The sequence below is a fragment of the Osmia lignaria genome, chromosome 7 (genome assembly GCF_051020975.1).
Source record: "Osmia lignaria lignaria isolate PbOS001 chromosome 7, iyOsmLign1, whole genome shotgun sequence".
Classification (NCBI taxonomy): domain Eukaryota; kingdom Metazoa; phylum Arthropoda; class Insecta; order Hymenoptera; family Megachilidae; genus Osmia; species Osmia lignaria.
This window is the reverse complement of record NC_135038.1, coordinates 4,799,132-4,820,871: the sequence shown is the minus strand read 5'-3', so window position 1 is coordinate 4,820,871 and position 21,740 is coordinate 4,799,132. Positions and strand designations below refer to the sequence as shown.

At 34.0% G+C, this 21,740-nt stretch overlaps 3 protein-coding genes across 16 annotated transcripts; 2 read left to right on the top strand and 1 right to left on the bottom strand.

The window, feature by feature from the left end:
- Window positions 1–192: 192 nt before the first annotated feature.
- Window positions 193–16,347, bottom strand: LOC117609627 (uncharacterized). Of its 11 annotated transcripts, XM_076689346.1 has the most exons (6): window positions 16,206–16,347; window positions 15,351–15,841; window positions 15,176–15,241; window positions 6,173–6,538; window positions 2,304–2,520; window positions 193–1,652 (listed from the first exon to the last, which is right to left on the bottom strand). In XM_076689346.1, exons 5-6 carry the CDS (start codon window positions 2,381–2,383, stop codon window positions 1,313–1,315), a joined length of 420 nt encoding a protein of 139 aa, XP_076545461.1. In that variant the 5' UTR covers window positions 2,384–2,520; window positions 6,173–6,538; window positions 15,176–15,241; window positions 15,351–15,841; window positions 16,206–16,347; the 3' UTR covers window positions 193–1,312. The 11 variants fall into 11 exon arrangements, with proteins under 11 accessions (XP_076545461.1, XP_076545460.1, XP_076545462.1 ...); XM_076689345.1 differs by lacking the exons at window positions 15,176–15,241; window positions 15,351–15,841; window positions 16,206–16,347 and adding an exon at window positions 10,434–12,252; XM_076689347.1 differs by lacking the exons at window positions 15,176–15,241; window positions 15,351–15,841; window positions 16,206–16,347 and adding an exon at window positions 10,637–12,252.
- Window positions 7,227–13,120, top strand: LOC117609624 (putative ATP-dependent RNA helicase DDX17). Of its 4 annotated transcripts, none has more exons than XM_034336199.2 (8): window positions 7,227–7,369; window positions 7,715–8,065; window positions 8,472–9,125; window positions 9,197–9,369; window positions 9,439–9,498; window positions 12,249–12,491; window positions 12,569–12,733; window positions 12,836–13,120. In XM_034336199.2, exons 1-8 carry the CDS (start codon window positions 7,353–7,355, stop codon window positions 12,871–12,873), a joined length of 1,701 nt encoding a protein of 566 aa, XP_034192090.1. In that variant the 5' UTR covers window positions 7,227–7,352; the 3' UTR covers window positions 12,874–13,120. The 4 variants fall into 4 exon arrangements, with proteins under 4 accessions (XP_034192090.1, XP_034192092.1, XP_034192093.1 ...); XM_034336201.2 differs by having other exon boundaries at window positions 12,817–13,120; XM_034336202.2 differs by having other exon boundaries at window positions 12,569–12,743.
- Window positions 16,348–18,105: 1,758 nt separating the features above from the next.
- LOC117609626 (uncharacterized) lies at window positions 18,106–19,800 on the top strand. The gene is made up of 4 exons (XM_034336204.2): window positions 18,106–18,406; window positions 18,955–19,256; window positions 19,341–19,526; window positions 19,625–19,800. Exons 1-4 carry the CDS (start codon window positions 18,106–18,108, stop codon window positions 19,661–19,663), a joined length of 828 nt encoding a protein of 275 aa, XP_034192095.2. The 3' UTR covers window positions 19,664–19,800.
- Window positions 19,801–21,740: the final 1,940 nt, after the last annotated feature.

Here is a 21,740-nt window from a genome sequence, read left to right as displayed (position 1 = left end):
TTACACTGTTTTCTTACGTGAATATTATATATTGTATCTCCAAGATCATCAACTATAAACTGATAATGTTTGAAATTTTTATGATTTCTGATCATTAATTTTTAGTTCCTACATCATCCAAATACGTTGTAAAAAGTCTTACAGTAATCAATATAAGCTTTTTACATACGCGTCTTGGTTTCTGTCAACTGCTTAAAAAAATAAAGTTTGTATAAGTGTGACTAAGTTTCATAAAACTTCTTATACTTATTAATTGACATGGATTTTGAGAAGTCATGGCAGTGCCTTTAATTGTATAATATTATTTCGAAAAATATTTACAACATATCACTTTTATTGTTGCATATCCAAAATAATTCGATTATGTTGTTTCGCATTTATACAATTATTCTTAAATGTAATAACTGTAATTATGTATATGTAGTCTCAAATTTTCTCAACTTATTTATCTAAATTGTCATTGTTATGTACAGTTTGCTCATTATATGTATTACTTTAAGTTAAAATTTTGTATCATTTATATACGTATAAAATTGCATTCAAATAAAGTATTTATTGTATTTATGTTATAAGGAATTTTTAATATTCTTTCAAAAATAGTGCTTCATCTTTTTAAATTTAAATTTATAATGCTCTTCAGTTATTACTTTTGTAAAAAGAATTGTGTGTATATCGATACATACTTTTTATATATGTATATGTATAATAATTATCGTGTACATAACGATATCACTATTTAAAAGTAGGAATGCATGGAAACCTTAACATGCAGAATTTTGTATAAAGTAAAATTCACCGTCATTGCTAAGTAATTCTAGTTTATATAAATCTAAAGTTAAATAAAAATACGATTTTATTATGTAACTAGAAACATGGGAATGAAGTTCAACAGTCAAAGACATTTAGCAATGTCAGCAATTATGAATGAGTGAGATTTTAAACTTCATACTACATCGATTTCCTATAATAAATTAATCTCTTACTATATAAAAAGTATATAATATATATTGAATTTTCCAAGTATCTCAGATCGATATATTCTCAAAATATATTTCTAACGTATACATATTTCAGATATAAAAACTATAATGAGTGTTTTGTCAATTCCCTAAAGATAGTGTAAATAGTATGTCAAGAAACGTTTCACTCGTTTTAACAGCTAGAACACGATCATTTTGATTTCAGTTGGCTGGAATATTTGAAATTCAAAGACAATTCAATCCTCGGGCTTGAATTGTTCAATTGAAAATGTAGAAATCATACAAATAAACTATACAAATGATTATTTTCTAGGCGTGACGAGTTCTGGCCGTTAAAGTATCACACACTCGCAGCATTGCTGTGTGAAGTATATACAGTCTACAACGCAGGAATCGTTTTCGGGTTGAGTGACCGCTTTCCTTGTCTCCGCGTCGATTCCGTTCCTTTCGATTTTCGGCTGCGGCTCAGGAACCGGCAGGACGGTCTGTGCGATTGGTACCGCATTCTCAATCGTCTCGGTATCGGTGTCGGTATTCAATAGTTTACTCGTCACCGGAGTAGTAGGTGTGGTCGGTGTGATTTTACCAGGACGCGCTTCATCTGGTACGTCGTAGTCTACCAGTGATATAGAAGTCTGAAGCGGCGGGGGTGAATCACTGGACATGATAACACTGAAAAAATTAAATCCATTTAATATTAATCATCCCTATAACATACTACCCTCCATAATGGGTTGAAAAATTAATTTCTATTTTCTCAAAGTAACGAATTTACAGATATTAATTATTGAAATTTAACACAATTTTTTATCAGTTAAATTCAAGTTATACAACGGTCCGTTGATCTGGTCAACTGCTACTCTGTTATTCAGGCTCGTCACGCAGTTGACCCTGGTCTCTTTGCTATTCAACTCGAGCTTAGTCTTATTCGTGCTTCAACGCGATACGGAAAAAAAAAAAGAATACGATTACTTAACTCTCGAAATATGGTTAATAAGTTGTATCCCTTTTCAGACCGGTATCGTATCAATTACTTAACAGTTTGTGGTTCTTTACTTTCCCTGATAACTTAATCGTAATTATGCAAGAGATACCAGCAGTATTATTCGATTAATACAGAATCTATTGTACGAAAGAAGTAATGGATGTAACGAAAATAATATTGCTGGCAGGTTACTGATAAACGACTCTCGGTTCACGGCGAGAATTGTAACCGAATCCATTCGTGGAAGCGCTTTCATCGAACGTTACACGTGTTTCTTTTATTTCTCTGTCCTTTATTTCTTTTTTTAAGTACTTCGTAGAAATTATAAGAAGACGTACCACCTAGCTTTCATACAAGGTTGCATTCTACTCTTTTCTTCCGTGGTCAGAGTGGAATAAAACGATATCTGCCTGGCCATTTTCGTGGAAATTCTGATAATTATCGTTCTCGATCAATTAGAATCATTGCCATCGCACGTGAATCGTGCTGTTTCGAATTTTCGAATCGTCTATCCTTTTCCTTCAACGCAGCGATTCGCGCGCCCCATCCGTCCTCCTAGGGTTTTTTGTATCGATACAGGTATCGATATGTTATTTTAGCAATTCATACAAAAAATTCAAAGTTCAAGAATTAATTGAAAAAATAATTCAGATTGCAAAAATAAAAATAAGTCGACTATGGAAAAGAAAAATAATAATACTTGTATAAAAATAAGCGAATGAAAGTCGTTAAATTAACCATACTTGCATTCTTTGAGCTAATCAAGACTAATAACAAGTCAACAGCTTCTATCGATTAAGTACATGCATTGTTCATTGAAATCTATTTGATTGCATAAAATAAAACGATCGTGTCTCGAGTAAATAGAAAACACGGTGAATTTTATATTTACGTGCAATATACAAAACGAAAATGTCCTTACAAAAATAATTGCACTTGCATAAAAAACGTTTAAACAAATTTAGATAATTTTTTATGAAATATTTAGCTTCAAAATTTGATTAATTTTATATAATTATCTGACGTACGTCAAATAGAAATAATCTGAAATGCAATACCGGATTTTAAGTTCTACTTACGTTAACTCAATAACAGCGATCGTCATCTCGATATTTGAATCGCTATTGTTCGATAGTTGGAACGAGAGCGAATCAAAGATACAAATCGTTTTTGTCAATTTAATCTTGCGCAATATGTATTAAAAGCAGAAAAACTAGAATTAATTTACACTGAAGCAACGTAATTAACGAGTCCTAAGTGCGAAACGTTTAATAGAAACAGACTACTTTCATATTCTAACGCAAAATGTACGAATCGTCCTTAAAAGATCGACATCTCGGAAAACACTAAAACTGAAGTTGGTTACACGATATACGCGCAAGGTAATACAAAACTGAAATCACGAAACAAGCAAATTAAAATAAATGTAACTACACAATTCGTTTTACAAACTTAGTGCAACAGTCACGTCGATTGACAACTGACAACTTGATTGTAGTATTCGTGCAATTGGCAAACACACTCCTATTGTAAAAACTGATTACAATTAATAAACGTATTTTCTGTTTGTTATGTAAAAAAGACTGAAATACTTGTTACGCTGCGAAACGAACAGCTCGCGTCACGAACGACAATGCACGTTGAACTGCTCGATCTAACTCCTAATAATCTCCGCGTGTATCCTATATCGAAAACCACCCCCTCTATCGAGACGGAGTCGCTCGAACGATGTATCGAAAGAACCTCGAAACTGCGAGAATATCGTTATACGAATATAATACGAAAATTATAACCTCTCCCTTCGTTGAAAAATTAACGTTCAACAATTTTTACAGCATTGAAAATAAAATTTTTAATATAAATACTTGGTTATTTAATATCTCCCATTTATATATTATAAAATTTAAGAATAAAAAATAAAAGTAACTTTTTAAATGTGTATCTGTTTTAAATTAAAACCCGATACACGATACGATATAACAATATCTGTTAAGTAAAAGGATCTTATTGGGGACAACTCAAAAAGAATGTCCAGCGAATGAAAGTTTCATAAAACCGCAGGTAGGATTAGTATCACTTTCCAGAAATTACATAAGCGAAAAATCTATTATTAGTTATTGTCAGTAAGCGGGCTAAAATACAAAATCTTGTGGGATCGCGTGTGTACGAGGTCCTGCGGTATTGTCACGCTAAAGTCACGTTTTTTTGGTAACAATACACGTTTGTATACAGAGACCACTAGGTTTTTATGATAAATTTTATTTGAAATGAATCTTTAGAAGAAACAGCGCAATTAAACACTTCATCGTTACCCCTTAAAATTTTCGTAATCGTAATTGGAAGCCACTTATCTCATTGCTACCGCGAAGGACGATTCAATTACCGAATTAGTTTTGTCGTCGAAAGATTAATTCAATACCAAATATCATTCCCGAGCTAAGTCAAAACAATAATAAAACTATTAAAATCTTCATCACCTTCAATAAAAATTTTTGCCATTCGCTTTTTTTTTTTTTTTAAATCGTACACATGCAATAGAAAAACGAAAAATTATTTATCAAAGTTCAAGAAGAATATAATTAAATATCAAAATTTATAAACGCAACAGTTAAACGATGAAACGTTTAAAAGTGGAATAGATCGAAACGAGAGAATCGAAATTCGCCGCGAGAACAGGGGTGGGAAAAGAATGCTTAACCTCGAAATCTGCCAAATCGGCTAATTAAACTTACTTGTAAGAGCCACGTTGTGGCAACGGATTCCTAAAACGCATGACTTCGTAATTACTCGATTAATAGACTAAACACCCTTGATTACGCTTGTTTACGTTCACAAATGACCGTACAAAGAATCGAAATTATAGACCATCTCGATTTGAACGAGCGACAAGCACGCAGCCACAGAGAGGACTGACAAAGAAGAGACAAGCGAAGCGCACTGCCAAGAAGGGGAAGCAGGTAAGGTAGAGACGAAATATTTCATCGAACTACCAAATCACTGATTTAAAGAAATTCCAACAATAAATAATGCTATACAATCAATTTTGCAGACCGTCCTAATAATAAAAAGCAGTGATGTAATTAAAATAATCAACGAAACTTTGACACATCGAATCTTGACTGTAATACCGCCTTATCGTTCGATAATGTTCGACTATCGATAATTTTTAAAAACAAAACTATGATAAAAGTTGATTTATGAAATATTTTGTATTATTTCGAAATACAACTTATATCATAATTTTCTATTATCCTTTGCTGTTAAATAATTTAATAATAAATTTAAGTCTATCGAAAAAAAACAGTATAAGAATATTAGATTTTTATTATTTAAATCACAAAGGACCAAATGTGTATTGGCTCTAATCAATGCACCCTCCTTATTACTATGTAATGTTCCCATTGCTTAATGTATCGAGGACCGGATGTATTTTTACCACCGTTAATGTACTCTCTTTTTCTCTCACTGTAGAGTTATAGTTATTAAATAATTCAATGTTTGAAACAAAATATAGTCAAATGTAACAGGCTTAAAAATAGCGATGTATTAATATAACATCTATTTATAAAAGTAGTATGGTTACATATAATGTCATCATTTTTTAATCGGTATTTAGTCTTCACCGAAGCAGACGCTCTTCTCGGTTTGACTTATCCCATCCTTTAGTATATGTACACCCACCTAACATGAAACCGGTTTTAAAGTAGAATAGACACAGAGCAAAAAGGAAACCTTCTGTGCCAATGGCTTCCCGAAAAGTTTAACTATACATCTCTACGTTCAGACTATACATATATCCACGATACGTGAATTCGAGAAAACTGTTTTTAAAAACTTTCAAATACCATTTTAAGATATGTCATATTTGTTCGGTGTTGTTCATATTTATATCGTTTACCTTCGGAGATGACAAGATTAAGTTACATTGTTACCTTCTTAGAAGTTACAAGATATCACAAAGCAGCTGAGACGAGATATTTTTAATTCGATATAGAAATAAAAAAAATAATTGGTACAAAAATTTCCGCATTCCAATTATCAATTAAATTCCAGGAATTGAAAATATACTATTTTAAAAATAGTATTTTTCACTTGAAATAAAAATACATGCATATAGACAGTTACATATCTGCTGCCGCTCACTCGATATCGCGTGCTTCATAAAAGACAACTGTGATTATTAATGGATTAAGTGTGCACTAATTACCTATCAGATGTGCAGGGAATTTCTTCTGCGTAAACATCAGCACGCGTTGTAATCGTCCCGTTTCTCATTGTATCGTAGCTGTTACATGACAAAAAATGAAGAACCGATGATGATCCTGAAAGTTGCTGCTGCCGTTGACGTCCGCACGATTTCTCATCACATTTCTCGCGCGACCACCTCTTTGCTTCGTCTTATTAGATCATGCATATTGTTTCTCGTTACACGTTCGCCGTTCAAGGTTTCCGCGTGTATTCATTATCACCTTTCAACCTTACTGCTTTTAATCATCACAATACTTTTTACAGAACTTTCCACTTCATTCAAATTTATTCATCTCACGGTACATTAGTTCAAATGTCAAATAATCTGAAAAAATATTTCCTTCACAAATTATACGTTCATGTTGTTCTATATCTGAAATATAATTGATTACTTTAAGGAGAATTTAACACTTTGAAAAGAAAGAATAAAGAGATCTTACTGGAGTCATATTTGATACATAATGAGAAACTTTTTTGTTCTTTTTCAAGTGTAAAAAAATGACAATGCAGAGAGCGAAGCTAACCTCTCCTCCCGCTACAATGGTTCAGGAGCTACTAAAGGACAAACATTTCGCTTTGCTGCGGAACCATTATGATTAGTATTGAAGAGTAGAAACATGACTGATTATTTTGTACTGTGTAAAAAATGATCTGTCTAGTCGTTGATAAACGATATCAGTTTCTATTTTGAAGAAAATTTTATGTTCTAACAAAAAGTTAGATGATAATGACAAAAAAGAATAATAGTATATATGTGAATAGATCTCCCAAATTTAAACTTCATACACTGAACGTGTATTATTCAATCGAAATAAAAATGTTCCTTTCAATAGTATTTATAATACTGAAGTCATCATTTCATTAGCAATAGTTACGATATATTTTTTTATGAAAACACGAAAATTAAATGTTAAAAAGAGGTATACCGATTGTTGCGCATGCGTTGCAAATTTCATGATATCTTTCTTCTTCCTTATGATTGTGTCGTTAGTGGTATGGAAGCCGCTTTCATTTGCGTCTTTTGATTGGATTTAAGTTTCACAACTTACGTAGTATATCACGTTTTTTTATACTTAAGTAATTATTATTGACAGGATAACATTGTATCACAGTAGAGGAAAACTGAGAAGAAACTGAATATGGGTCGCTACAGGAGGTAAGCCATACACATGTATATAGATATACGGATGTATCTTATCAATATGCCCAGTGTTCAGCACTGGTATAACACATTTGAGAGGAATGCAAATATATTATTATCGTTTATAAAGTATAGCAAATGCTCTGGAAAGAAACAAACAAAAAATAAACTCAACCCTGAGAGAATCTTAAGATATCCACTGTTCTTATAATGGTTATAACCTTCCACACTTCTTTGAGATAAACTTCATGGGATGTTAATACAAAAGTAGTTAATGCATAGCATAGAGTAATCTATTGCTTCGAGCTAACTGAATGGATTTAATGCATACTTCTAAACTAACAATTTCTTTTATTTTAGTCGTAGCCGTGATAGAGATAGGAGACGCAGATCACGCAGTAGATCTCGTAGTAGATCACCAAGGGATAGAAGAACCTGGGGTAATAGTGGAGGCAGAGATAGAGGAGGCGGTAGAAACAGCCGTGGACAACCTGGAGCAAACTTAAGGAAACCCAGATGGGATCTGAGTAGATTAGAACCTTTTAAGAAAGATTTTTATGTACCAAACGATGCGGTTCAGAATCGTGACCCACGGATAGTTGAACAATATAGAAGTGAAAAAGAGATTACGCTAAAGGGAAAAAATATACCCAATCCAGTATTCACATTTGAAGAAACAGGTTTTCCAGACTATGTTCTAAAAGAAATAAAGTAAGTATTATTGGAGGAACAATGTTCTCATAATAGAAGCAGACTGAATGTAGTAGCTACAAAGAGCAGTTATTTTATCATGGTGATATTAGAATTTGTTTCTTAAGTCTAGAACAAGTATCCAGTATGTGATGATAATGTTCATCATCAAGAATAGCGTCACAACTTAAAACTTGCTTAGTCTGGAAACTTAACTTCCATCAGATCAAGTAAGAATGGAACCAAAATTGTATTCCCCTTTGAACTTCATTTATCTTAAATAAGATGAAAGATATATGAAAAAGAAACCTCAATTCTTCTCCACTTACTTTTTGAAATGATAAAACTTAATAAAAAATTATTAGAATTGTTAAAATAAAAAGATTGTTCCTTCTGGTAAAAATGACTGAAATTTTTATCATTTCAGACGGCAAGGTTTTACAGAGCCTACATCGATACAAGCACAAGGTTGGCCAATTGCTTTAAGCGGAAGAGACATGGTCGGAATTGCATCAACTGGTTCTGGAAAAACATTGTCCTATATATTGCCTGCAATTGTTCATATCAATAGTCAGCCGAAATTAGGTCGAAAAGATGGACCTATCGCGTTGGTATTAGCTCCTACTCGAGAACTTGCCCAACAAATTCAGCAAGTTGCTGATGATTTTGGCCATACTTCAGGCATTAGAAATACTTGTCTGTACGGCGGAGCACCGAAAGGTGCTCAAGCTAGAGATTTGGACGGAGGTGTAGAAATTGTGATAGCTACACCAGGTAGATTATTAGATTTCCTCGAATCAGGACGGACAAATTTAAAAAGGTGTACCTATTTGGTACTGGATGAAGCAGACAGAATGTTAGATATGGGATTTGAACCTCAAATTAGAAAAATTATAGAGCAAATTAGGCCAGACCGACAGACGTTAATGTGGTCTGCTACATGGCCTAAAGAAGTGAAGAACTTAGCCGAAGATTTTCTAAAAGATTATGCTCAAATAAATGTTGGATCTTTACAATTAGCTGCAAATCATAATATATTACAAATCATCGATGTATGCCAAGATTACGAAAAAGAAAATAAGTAAGTTGCTAAAAAGAAAAGTAGAAAATTTAGAATCTAATATCTTATAAATTTCTTTTCGCTTTCCGCAGATTAAGTACACTTTTAAAAGAAATAATGGCTGAAAGTGAAAATAAAACCATAGTATTTATTGAAACGAAACGGAGGGTGGATGAAATAACCAGAAAAATGAAGAGAGATGGTTGGCCAGCTGTTTGTATACATGGTGACAAGACACAGCAAGAAAGAGATTGGGTTTTACAAGGTAAAACCGTGATTGAAAAACATTAATCAGAATTAGAACTTGTTACTAAATTTTGTATTTCATTTTTAGATTTTAGATCAGGAAAGGCGCCAATTCTGGTTGCAACAGATGTTGCTGCTCGTGGCCTTGGTAAGTAAGATTATTATTATGATTCGATAAAATAATAAGATCAAACATCATTGGTCATTTTCCTTTCGTATGGAGAATGAATTGCTCTAAAACACATTTCTACCAGTCTTATTTGAGCTTAATAAGTACTGCATTATGAGATACCTTGTTCTGACACAACATATGTTGAAAAAAGTAAAAATTATATGCATTATATTATTTGTGTTTTTCATATTATTGGTACTAATGTTTTTACAAGATTTTTATATTAGAATAATCAGAACAAGGTTTCATTGATCTATGCTTGAATCACTTTATGTACCACTTTATTTATAATCTTAATATTGTCATGTCTCTGATATTTTTTAAAAAGTCATTACTAAACCTCAAATATCAATTTTAATATTCTAAGTACATAATGTGGTTCATGCAACATTTCTAATATTTGTGTTTATTTGCTTCCTCACTTTGCTGAAGGTAATAATTTTTCAATAATACATGAAAATAAAATGAATTTAAACTCATATTAAATATGGTCGGCAAGCTATTCATTTATGAAGGTATAAAAGCACTTTGTATATTTCAGAAGAATTCAAATCAATTTCAAAATTGTGAAAAGAAACTAATTGTAAGTTGAAATAAAAACCTTAGGTATTAATTTATTTTCTTTCTTTTTCAATTAAATAATTGAATGGTTTCGTAGAATCCTAATACAGCATTGTATGCCAACTGTAATCATTGAGATTTTCACATTCTGATATTGCAATTGAAATTAAAACGCGCTTGCCGAAATTGTATAAAGACAATCTACTAGTAAAATCATTATTTCTTTCATAAATTCGACTCTCTAAGATTATCAGAATTCAGCTAAAGACCAAAAACCAAAGAAAAAAAAAATCAATAGTAATGCAAAATTCATATTGAACATACAGGAAGATAATGAGGTAAACATGTACCTAACGCGGTTGGATCTTTGTTTGTATTGCAGAGGCACATTGCGCGCAGGCCCACGCCGGGTAATGCAAAGCAAATTGGGGGTGCCCGCCGCCTGTTTGTTCGGTGGTGCACTGGTTTGCATTGTCTGCGCTGGCTGCGACGCGTGCCTCTATACGTCAATTCCGTGAAGGGCCAGTCCGGGCCAAATCGGGGTCTACTTTACCTCCTACATACTGGATATCAGTTCTACGCTACGCTGTACGCCATCTGGGCTGGCCAAGTCGTTGTTGCCAGAATAGAATCCCCTGCGCTGGCCGCTCAAGCTAATCAGACCCAACAACGGTCCAATGAGGCGGTGGCATGGTAGCTGATGCCAGAGCCTCTAAGTGTGCCCTGTAGCAACAGAATGGCGGAGGCTGTAGCTGGAGCGAGCGCAAACAGCCAGGCCCTGCCCGTACGTTGCTAGCGACACTCACCCACTGCCTAATTTTAGTATAACAGTAATCTTAAAATTAATCGCTATATATATATAGCTATATACAGAATTAGAATCACCTAGAAAAAGAAAGCAATTTCACTGTATCACATCCTTCTTTCAGCTAGGTCTAAGATGATTCTTGATTGAACAGACACTTTGGTCAACATTGAATGTTGCGTACCTGCTAGTTTAGAAGATACCATCGTTAACGTGTACTTTACTTACTTATTAATATGTTTATTAACGAAGTTCTTAATTAAATATCTTCTTTATTAAAAGGTGCACGAACATTTCATCTAATCAAAAACATCTTAGATTGGAACATCGATGTTATATAGTTTAGATGTATTTTTCTAGGGGATTCTATATGTACACTTTTTGCATATACATACATAAGGAAATGTTTTATAAAATGTGATACAGTAGAATGCATAAGAAATTCCTGAGTCAAGGATAAGTTAATTTTTGATATTTTCATGTGGTCATCATTTATCAACTTTACATTGTACAGGATAATTTTTAAAAAAATACCATTTCATAATGTGAAATAACTTGAATATAATATTTGATGTGAATTGAGAAAGTTGTTGACTAATGATCACACAAAGTTGACAAGAGCTTTCTTGTCTTTTGTTCAAGAATTTCTAAGGTGTTAAATAGAACACATTTTCTAAAACATTTCCTAGCTGTATATATATGTATATGTGTATGTATATCTCTGTATACATACACATTTATCACATTTTATATCCACTTGAATTCACATTTCCTTCATCCTTCTAAGTCCTTTACGATAACTATATCACTACATCTTCACAATTACTAACTATCGTATCAAATAAGATTTTATATGTATCAATTCTGGTTTCATTATCGTTTATTTTTATTTTTTCGTTCCTTAAAAATGTAATCATTATATTAAAACGAAAAACAAATGATCAAGTACTTTTTTCTATGTTTATAATAATGTGCTCTTTTGCAAAGTTTGTCAAAATGAATTTATTGCAATTAGTAATTTAGCAAAGGAAACCAGAATTGTTTACGCGCGGAAATTTATCTTTATTTCAGAATTTTATAATGTAGTCAAAACGCTCTCTAAAGAAACGTTAGTATTCTTTTCCATTCTTTTTCAACATTATCATTTTACTTGGATATTAAATTAAATGCAATTAAAAGTAAATACTTCTAAAGATTTAATTACATATCAGTTGGAGAGCGTATTAATGAACATATTTATTCAGAATAAATGATTGATACTTTTATATACGCCTGGTCATTACTACTATCTTAACAAATGTCTGTCTTGGAGGGCGGATGCTTCCACTAATTAACAGCTAATACGTATGCTTTATTTCAGACGTTGAAGACGTCAAGTTTGTCATCAATTTTGATTACCCCTCCTGTTCAGAAGATTATGTTCATCGAATCGGTCGTACTGGTCGTCGGCAAAAAACTGGTACAGCGTATACCTTTTTTACACCTAATAATTCCAATAAGGCTAACGACCTAATCCAGGTACTAAAAGAAGCGAATCAAGTTATAAATCCAAAGTTACTGGAACTAGCCGATAATAAGAGTGGTGGATACGGCAGGCACAGAGGTAATCATATTGCCAAAATTCAATTTTCCTAAACAGAAACGTATAGATTTATTTGATAAACGAATGATTGCTCTTAGGTGGAAGAAATAGATGGCGGTCTCGGGGTGGACGTAATGGTAAAGATCGCAGTTATTCGAGAAGTAGAAGTAGAAGTCACAGTAGGGAACACAATGGACGTGGGAATCGTCGAAGCTATAGTCGGAGTTATTCCCGAAGTCGTAGCCCAGTGAGCAATCGTACAGGTAAGTAATGGTACGTTCGCTGAATGCTGACGCATTTACTATCACTTTCTATACGATGAAATTACAATTGCATATGGCTTAAGAAAATCTGTATGTTTGTAGAAGTTATCGGTAAGAGCTACTGGAGCAGTGAGAGATGATCTTCCACGAGCGGTTAAGGACCAAACAATTGCGTACAATTCATGTGTTGTTTTTTTTTTTTTTTTTTTACGTCTCTTTTAAAGTATACCGGATACATGTCATACAAATTGTAACATTGGTGTTTTACTAACGTGTAAACGTCGAATGTGACACACACACACACGTTTTTGTGCATTATAGTTAATTGTTAGAAATCTAAAGAATAAGTGAACAATCTTTCCAAAGTATTAAGAGAAAAAAAAAAGGGAGAAAAAAAGTACTAGGTTCAATTAAATGCAGTGTTGATTTTACATGAGTTCACGATTAATTTATACCCTGAAATCAAAATAAAATCATCGCGATTCTCGGCTCAAATGTGAAATACGAAATGGTGTTTTTTGTATCGATGTTCTAAAGTATTTCTATATTTATAGAATATTGTTTTAATCACACTAAGCTTCGATATAACAGTTACACATAGCATAAGGGTGTGAAATTATTATATTCACATATTGCATCACATAAATATTTTATAACGACATTGCAACATTCGATACTGTAAGTTCCATGTGTAAGTGACCGTGTGAAATTAATTAGATGATAAATTAACTTGAAATCCAATATAAAACTCTAAATTATGTCTCGCAATTTGTAGCTTGTAATAAATTGTAGACCTCTAGTTGCTTACTAGCAAATTCGTACACGAGCATTTAAAACTAATAGAATAATGTACAGTATTTAACAAAAATGTAATAAATGAATTTATTAACTATTTAGAAAAACGTTTCTAACTCTTCCATTACATCCCTTATGATTTTGTAATACCAAACCCCTGAACTCTACCCACAAAGGGCTGAATTGATTAAATGCCAATCAGTTTCTGAGTGCCACGAATTTCAAGCCGAAATATTCAGCGTTCGCTCAATAACATCACGCGGGTGTTTTGTTGAAGCACCTCTTTATCAGCTCCACCGTGAAATGATTGTCTAGAAGACCACTATATTGGATAACACTGTCAGCTGTTTCTATTTGCCAGACAAAGAAATCAGAGGAAGGGAAAGAATTTGATGAAACGTTCCTTCACTGACCAGAAAAAAGAAGGATATTGCATTCTTCGTCCATCTCATATTAAAAGCAACATATCCAGCTATAATTTATCTTGAAATTTGACCTATTTGAACTTTGAACTTTCACAAATGTAATATACATATATAAAAGTAGATGCAAGGCACGTTCGGATGACAAAGGGTTAAACTATGGAAGAAAGATATGATACAGCAGGCTGACATTCCCCACTCGCGCACGTGCTTCGTGCTATTATTAACTGAAACGTTTACGAGCATTATAATAATGTACAATAAACACTGTTGTATCGATGATACCGATTACAATGAAGCACAAAGCAGGCATTTCATATGTGTAATCGAGTGAAAAAAAATGCGGCCGTGATTCTCGAGTGAAAAGCAGCTAAGATTTATGAATGAACTGTAATACAGGTGGATGGGTCGATAGAGCAGCCCCCCGCAGGATCACACGGCAAGGGCGTAGTAATCGATAGAGTGAGGGTGAGAAGGAATAGAAGCCGGCACGAAGCAGACGAAGAGCAGTGGAGACCGTGGAGGGCAGAGTCCATTCAGTAGAAGCAGCAAGGCTGCTATTGATTGCGTGGGTGGTTGGAAGAGATGAGTTACCCCCACTTTCGGTCATTCAGCAGCCGCACTGCTGAGACACGGGGTTGGCGGAGGGGAAGGGGCCTTGAAAGATGACGGGGTAAAGGGAGCGAAGAAGAGGGACGGTAGCCCCGATTACTGGAATACCGTGGGTGGTTAACGAGGGGGAGGGGGAGGGAGTTCACCCCCTGTCTTCGATTATACGCACCAATGCAGGCATAACCACTTTGTCCTAAAATTTACATTCACCCTTATATAATAATTTTCCAAATATATATATATATATATATATATGTATGTATGAAACATTTGTTACCGATATGTTGATCTTTAATTGCGGATAAGGAGTTTAGATAATTTACTTGTTTGGTAATACGTAACCATATAGTATGTTAAAGGAGATATTATCTCCGTTGATTATTCCAGTTCGATAAGTTTTGGGAGAGACTACGTATGTCTGTGACAACAATGATTCTCAATAGAGCTAGCACAAAGTGATGTCAATGGTGATATAACGTGCTTTCTTACATCTTGTTTCATGGAATATTCAAACCTTTTCCAATCGCAATACCGTTCAATTCACGGAAACATTTTGTATTCATTATATGGAGCGTGGCGGATAAATTTTTCTATTGTACGGTAGAGTACATACCTAAAGGAGGAGGAGAGTAGATTGATCCTGCAAGTAGTCAGCCAATCAAGTTTCCAACGAATACACCTGCAATTATTTAAAATTTATACCAATTAATTGAGATTTTAATACAGACTTAATTCAAGTTACCTTTCTTAAAATTATAATTTTATATGTATAAGATATTGATTCTTACACTTATTTTGTTTTCATAAAATCAGACACAAATTGGACATTGATTTTTGATAAAGCAGGTTCTTCAACGGCGCAACTATTTCTCATTTAGGCTGAGGATGCGGGCTACAACGATTTTAAGTCCCAGGGAGAAACTTGTTGCGCAGGCGGACCGGAACTTAGCCGTAAGCTTGTCCACGATCTGCCATCCTCGAGTTTGCATGATAAAAAATAGTTATCGGAGCTGAATCCAACAAAATCTCATATTTTTTTATTTACTTAATGGATCCAAATCTTACCTAAATGTAATTGTACGTTCATTTTCTGTTGAAACCTACGTCAATGACATTCTCCCTTCGATATTCAATCAGCACAGTCAACATAATGTAACGAAAAATTCTCTTATCTTCTTGTATGTAATATCAAACATCGATTCATGGCATTCAATAGATCCGTTCAGTCATTGCAATCAAAGAGTTGCATTATTCCTACCGAGTAGTAGCAGCATAATATCTGGAAATTCAATGTCAAGAAAAATTGAATAAAAAGGTAGAAAAAATTGAACATGATAAATTGTCAAGCCTCAAATATATAGTAATAATAAAGGGAAAGGAAAGCATGGAACAGAGACAAAGACACCATAAAAATACGTAAAAGAGGAGAAAATGGATCTCGAAGAAGGCTAAAGTCGAACTTCCAAGAACAGCTCGTCGTTCTGACGAAAAGCTCCCTATAGAAAAGAGAGGAGCAGAGAAAAAAGAAGGAAAGGGAAGAGAAGAGGGAGCTCGACAAGGTGGAGAGAGGGGTTGAAGCGAACAGGGGTTGTGCTCGAAGCGGGGGTAGAAAGGAAGGCGAATAGTCGCCCCGATGATACCACCTCTCTCAGTTGCTCCTCGGTTTCCGGACTGCGTGGACTAGCAGGTTAGTGAATCCGGCTCCCTCGTTCATTCACCAGTTTCTCTTCGTTCCACTCTTGACCTCCTTCCTCTTCTTTGCTACCCTCTCTGTTTCACCCATTCTCTCGCTCACTACCTCCTTTCCACCCTCGTGTGTCCGCTGGCTCCATTCATGCGAGTCGCGTTCCTTGCTCGATCGCTGTTTCCCTTGATTTATTGAAGTTCGCCGTGGAAAAGGTTTTCTTCCCTTCGCAGTTCGCTGATCGACCGCCAAATACTTGTCAGCATACTTAGGTTCACCTGTTACAGGTACACTCGTGTCCCCTTTTTTCTTTATTTCTCTATTTCCTCGATCGTCTGTAAATTTTCATTGATTGCTCGATTAATTAATGCATGAAAATGTATAACAGTTCGAGTATTCTTACAAGTGACACTTTAGTCTATATTGTATAAAAACCTGATCCTTCAATTGCTGTAAAATGTATTAATTCTTTTGAAAGATATCTGTGAAATCGTTTCAATCGTAGAAAGTTTCATTAAGATTTGTATCCATTGTTCCATGTGGTTCTTTATGTTGTCTTCTTTCTTCGAGGGTAGATGATATTCTGGAAAGTGTTAAAGAAAATATTAGTATATGTATAATAAAAATGTTACAGCGAATAGAGAGTATACTATTTAGAAATATCGAAAGATCGATCAATAAGTTCGATTTCATTCTGTATTTGTCTTCGAATTTCTACATTTCTTGAAATAACTTTTTCATGCTCAATCAACTGACGGAAAATGAAGAAACAATACCTGTTCCTTTGAATGTATGTCGTATAAATAATTTTCTTACAAGAAGGATGCGTTTTAGATGTTCATTGTGTCCGAAAGTAATTTAATGTACGAATTTCAATACACATAAAGAAACAGCGAAAATAGAGTATTAAGAAACAATGCCGGATAAATTATAGACTAATGTCATTGAAAGCGATCGAAAAGCCAGCTAGGAACAGTTATTCTTCTTAGAATATCATTAAACGTTAATTAGAGGTATTAAAGTGTGAATGACCGAGTAATTTTGTCTTAATGATTAATAAAACAATTTGTTAAATACCATAGTATAAATATAGAATTGATTTTAAAGCTAAAATATTGCTTAAAATAAAGATTAGTATTTAAAAATAGAGAATAATTGAGTGATATTGTTTCTATCATTCGCACAACTGTTGATTGAAATCAAGTTTCAAGAATTATGGAATAATCAATGCTGTGAATTTTCCTCGCATATTCAATTAACGAGCTAATGCAAGGGTACACCGTGGTTAATTGAAATTCCGTGGCACGAATATCGAGGATGATTAAATTTTATGTCCTGCGAGGCACAAAAAGGAAATGATAATTGTCCGTCTATTATCTGCTAATCAAAGAAAGCCCCATAATGAAATTATATATTAATGAGATCAATTTACTGAATAGAATGAAAGGTCATTATTATTTTAAAATATTAATAACACGAAAAGCTGGACGCACTTCTGTGATAAAAGAATTTTTATCCTCGATACAGGAAAAGAAAAAATGCAATTTCATATTACATCTTTCAAAAAGGAACTTATTTATATCTTCAACTTTTTTCATTTCTACCCTGCATATTAAAATTTTTAAAAAATCTGAAATATAGATTCAATCAGCTATTTAAATACACAGAAGGTGTAAAAATAAAAAAATAATTTAACCGACAAGCGTTATTGACTCTTCGGGTAATGAGTAATCAAGAAATTATTCCTCTACCAGTATTAACACCGCGAAATTACCGCTTTTACATTATATCGTAATTAAATATAAAAATCTATCGTACCGGAATTACAAATACAAATATATTTCTTTCGTTTCCAGAAAATGCGTGCCGTAGCTGTATGGACCGCTTTCATGTTAGCGTACTCGAACAGCCCATTCGCGTTCGGTATACGATACATCGATCCGATCTCAGCGCAATCAGGGAACTCCGGCGACATCGCCGAGAAGCGCGTTGACCTGACCGAGCCGACATGCGAAGAATTGAGGGCAATGTGGAGGTATACCAAACGACAGAGCAGGGCTGCTAAAACCACCACTGGCTACTCTCTTTACCCTGATCCATTTTCCTACAACGTATGGAAGTCTTACTCCGAACGGACCAAGCCTCCTCTTAGCTATCGAGGTAATATATTCATCCACTTGATCAACTTTATGTTTCCTCGGATTCCTGTTGAAAAATATCCATAGGTCATTTAAATACAATTATACAAAACAGCCTCTTTCTAAATAAGCTTCTACTCAGTGTCGTTAATTACCCGTTACTGCTTGGAGTTTATACATAGTATTAATTGATCAATATACCATATACCTTACCTTTACTGTTTGATCAAAATTTAATTCCACTTAGTTTCCATGGCAAACAGGCAAAGGGGTATAGACGAAATAATCTGATTATCGGCGCCTATCTATACATTAGAGCTATCGTTAAAAGCCCTTTGACTTAAACTTCGTGCAGAACCGGTGGCGAATAATTGGATAAAATACGAAGTTCCAATTCTGACAACAACATGCTGTACCCCTTCCGATATTTCTATTTAATTTAACCCTTTCAATTGAATATTTATAACGATTACATGCGCCAAACTTAACTAGCTGTAATATATATGTCATCTCATTGTCTGTACGATTTATTTGAGGATAATCTATTTACGTTACTTAACAATTGTACAGGAAGATTCACTGGAAGACCTCGTAATCGAGCCGGTGGTAACGCACCTATTTATGGAAGAATGGTCCATAAAGCGCCGGCAGGAAGTCGGCTAAGAAACGGTATGCGACATTCTCCCCGGCCTTTCGATAAGATCCCTCGTTTATACGGCACGGTTAATTCGTATCCACCATCGTCAAGGACACGTATGACCAGCTATCGCGCGGCGGGTGGTGGCTCACCTCCTCTGTCTCAGGTTCCTCAAGCCGGCAAGTTTCAACAGCTGATGGAACTGCTTCAAGCTGAACGCGCCCGGGAAGTACAGGTAGATCTACAGGTTTAATCTATAATAAGAAATTCAACGTTATTGTTCGGTCTATGTATTGAAAACGAGATTGAATAATTTCAGGAGCAACGCAAGGCGGATAAGACTTCCATCTTCAAAGATGCGATGAACGACGATCAATTTTTAAACATGCAACATTCCCGTAAGCAATTTGCGAAGCCGACAGTGCGAATTCCGACGGAAATCAATTACGATTTTGGCGAGGGACGGTATACGTCGAACGTGCCCAATATTGGACAGATCTGGTCGGTAAGTAACGAACAATAACGGAATTTTTATATACGATGCTAAATTTAAATTTATATGTTAAATATAGTTGATATGCAAAGATTGAACACTTCTTTCAGAGAAGCGAACCTGAGTCTCGAGAATACATGTTGCATTAGTACGATTTATTAGGAAAAGGCTGAAAGAAAATTGGATGTATCGGTTCATCCGATACATTTATACGCGACAGGACGCAAAAATGATTCGCATCTGCTTCTCTCTCGGAATCTCTGACATCTTGAAACTAACGTGAATCAAGCTTCTTGCGTTTGTAGCGATGAGTATCGTAACCCACCCCCTGGATGGATTTCAATGATTTCGTTGCCACTTCGTCCTCCTCTAGGGTTGCTCGAGCTCTTGGTTATCTTAAGCTCGTACCACCGAGATCTCGATCTTTCTGTTCTCTTCTAACAGTTAGAGTCTAACGTTACCTGTGCCCCTTAAGAAAAAAAAAAAAAAAAAACCAATGAGAAGTCAATAACGGAACGGATCGTGGTAAGTCGCAGCATAATACGGCTTAAAACGAGGGAATACCATAAATGTATATTTTCTTAATTCGTTTAAAATCGCACAGATTTAATTGCGTGGGCGACGTTGACCGCCTATCTAGAATCTTGCAGATGTATAAATTTAATACTATCTCCGAATATAACAATGGCGGTGATGTAATCGCAACTTGCCATCGCTGGGCGGAGAAAACCCGAGTATACCGAGTTAAATCTTTATAGTTGTGTACCATGTTCTTCTACTTCTGATGGATATTCTATACATCCTTTATATATGATGTTCCTAAAAACCAAAGAAAAGTTTAGACATATTTTATTTTTAAAAATAATTAAGGTTTGAAAAAGGATCTAATTATTAAAAGTACTTAATAAAGGTTTTGAAAAGTGTTGAGGTGACTGCAAACGTCTAACCTAAACTAAATAAATGTTTGAACAAATTTACATTAATTTTGAAATTACAATGTTATTAATTTTATTGACGAGCTATAATACCTTACTCTAACAAATGTTCATTGTGATATATAAGTTCTAGTAGGTTAATAATTCTACTATCAATAATGTTCCTGTTCCATCGAGCGCCTTAACTTTTTTTTCTTTTTGAAGATGAAGATAGAAATTGACGCATCGCGTTGCTCTGGTTTTCTCCGCCTCGTTTGAACTTGGACAATAAAATAGAAAGACTAATATTTTGAAAATTTTGACAGTATATATATATATATATATATATATATGTATATGTATATGTATACATATTTAAGTTAAGAAACTATAATACATAATCAACGGAACTGTACCGAAGACAATAACTATTCTTAAGAGATATTCTTGTAGTCTGTACGTATAATCAACGCGAATGCGATTACAATTTCAAATTTCGCGAGAATGTATAAGTAATTTCAAAATAAGACGAGTATATTAGTATGAAATTAAAATAAGCTTACACATAAAGCTTCAATTCTTGACGAACATCTTGTTCCGACATACTTGAATTTCATGTATATCGATTATGCGTACAAACGATTATCTTCGATCCTTAAGCGCTCGATCGATTACCCGCCAAATTTTGAACGTTCAGTTCGTCTTCTATTAGATTCTCTTTTTGCTGTCCAAAAGATGATTAATAGAGGAATGAAGAAGTATATTTTATGATTAAATCTTTTATATATGTATAATACTATCAAACTTAATCATACGTGTATTCGTTTTACTTACTATTATAGGTTATGTGCCAATGATAAGCGCTTAAAGATCAGAATTATATTAAAGACAATAAATATAAACGTTTCTTGTAATCGTATAACAAAAGTTAAATAGGCTAAAGACAAATATTTACGTGGCTTAATCCATATCTCATGCTGGGAATTAATCACTTTCAGCTCTTATGATGCGTACAAAACGAAAACTTCTGAACAATTATATAGAAGCAGTTTGATATCAATTGCGATTCCAACGTCTGATTATAAATACTTTATACTTGTATACATCCATCTGTACGTATATACATGCATATCAGAGTACACAAATATATATAATATACATTTGTTATGCAACTGCAACTATTACTATTTTCATCGTATTAAGTTTCAAAAAAATGAAGAAAAATGGATATTTTTAGCCAGGATTCTTTAATCATGGAATCAGTGCCTGATATCCAATACTATAGAGACTGGTTAAAATCTCTTTGGATTCT

Coding starts and splice junctions, on each gene's coding strand:
- LOC117609624 (XM_034336199.2), top strand. Junction 9,126..9,196: donor GATTACGAAAAAGAAAATAA/GTAAGTTGCTAA, acceptor CGCTTTCCGCAG/ATTAAGTACACTTTTAAAAG. Junction 9,499..12,248: donor TGTTGCTGCTCGTGGCCTTG/GTAAGTAAGATT, acceptor GCTTTATTTCAG/ACGTTGAAGACGTCAAGTTT.
- LOC117609627 (XM_076689346.1), bottom strand. CDS start 2,383: ATGGCCAGGCAGATATCGTTTTATTCCACTCTGACCACGGAAGAAAAG. Junction 1,653..2,303: donor CCTTGTATGAAAGCTAGGTG/GTACGTCTTCTT, acceptor TAATTTTTTCAG/TGTTATCATGTCCAGTGATT.
- LOC117609626 (XM_034336204.2), top strand. CDS start 18,106: ATGCGTGCCGTAGCTGTATGGACCGCTTTCATGTTAGCGTACTCGAAC. Junction 18,407..18,954: donor GCCTCCTCTTAGCTATCGAG/GTAATATATTCA, acceptor ACAATTGTACAG/GAAGATTCACTGGAAGACCT. Junction 19,527..19,624: donor ATATTGGACAGATCTGGTCG/GTAAGTAACGAA, acceptor CACTTCTTTCAG/AGAAGCGAACCTGAGTCTCG.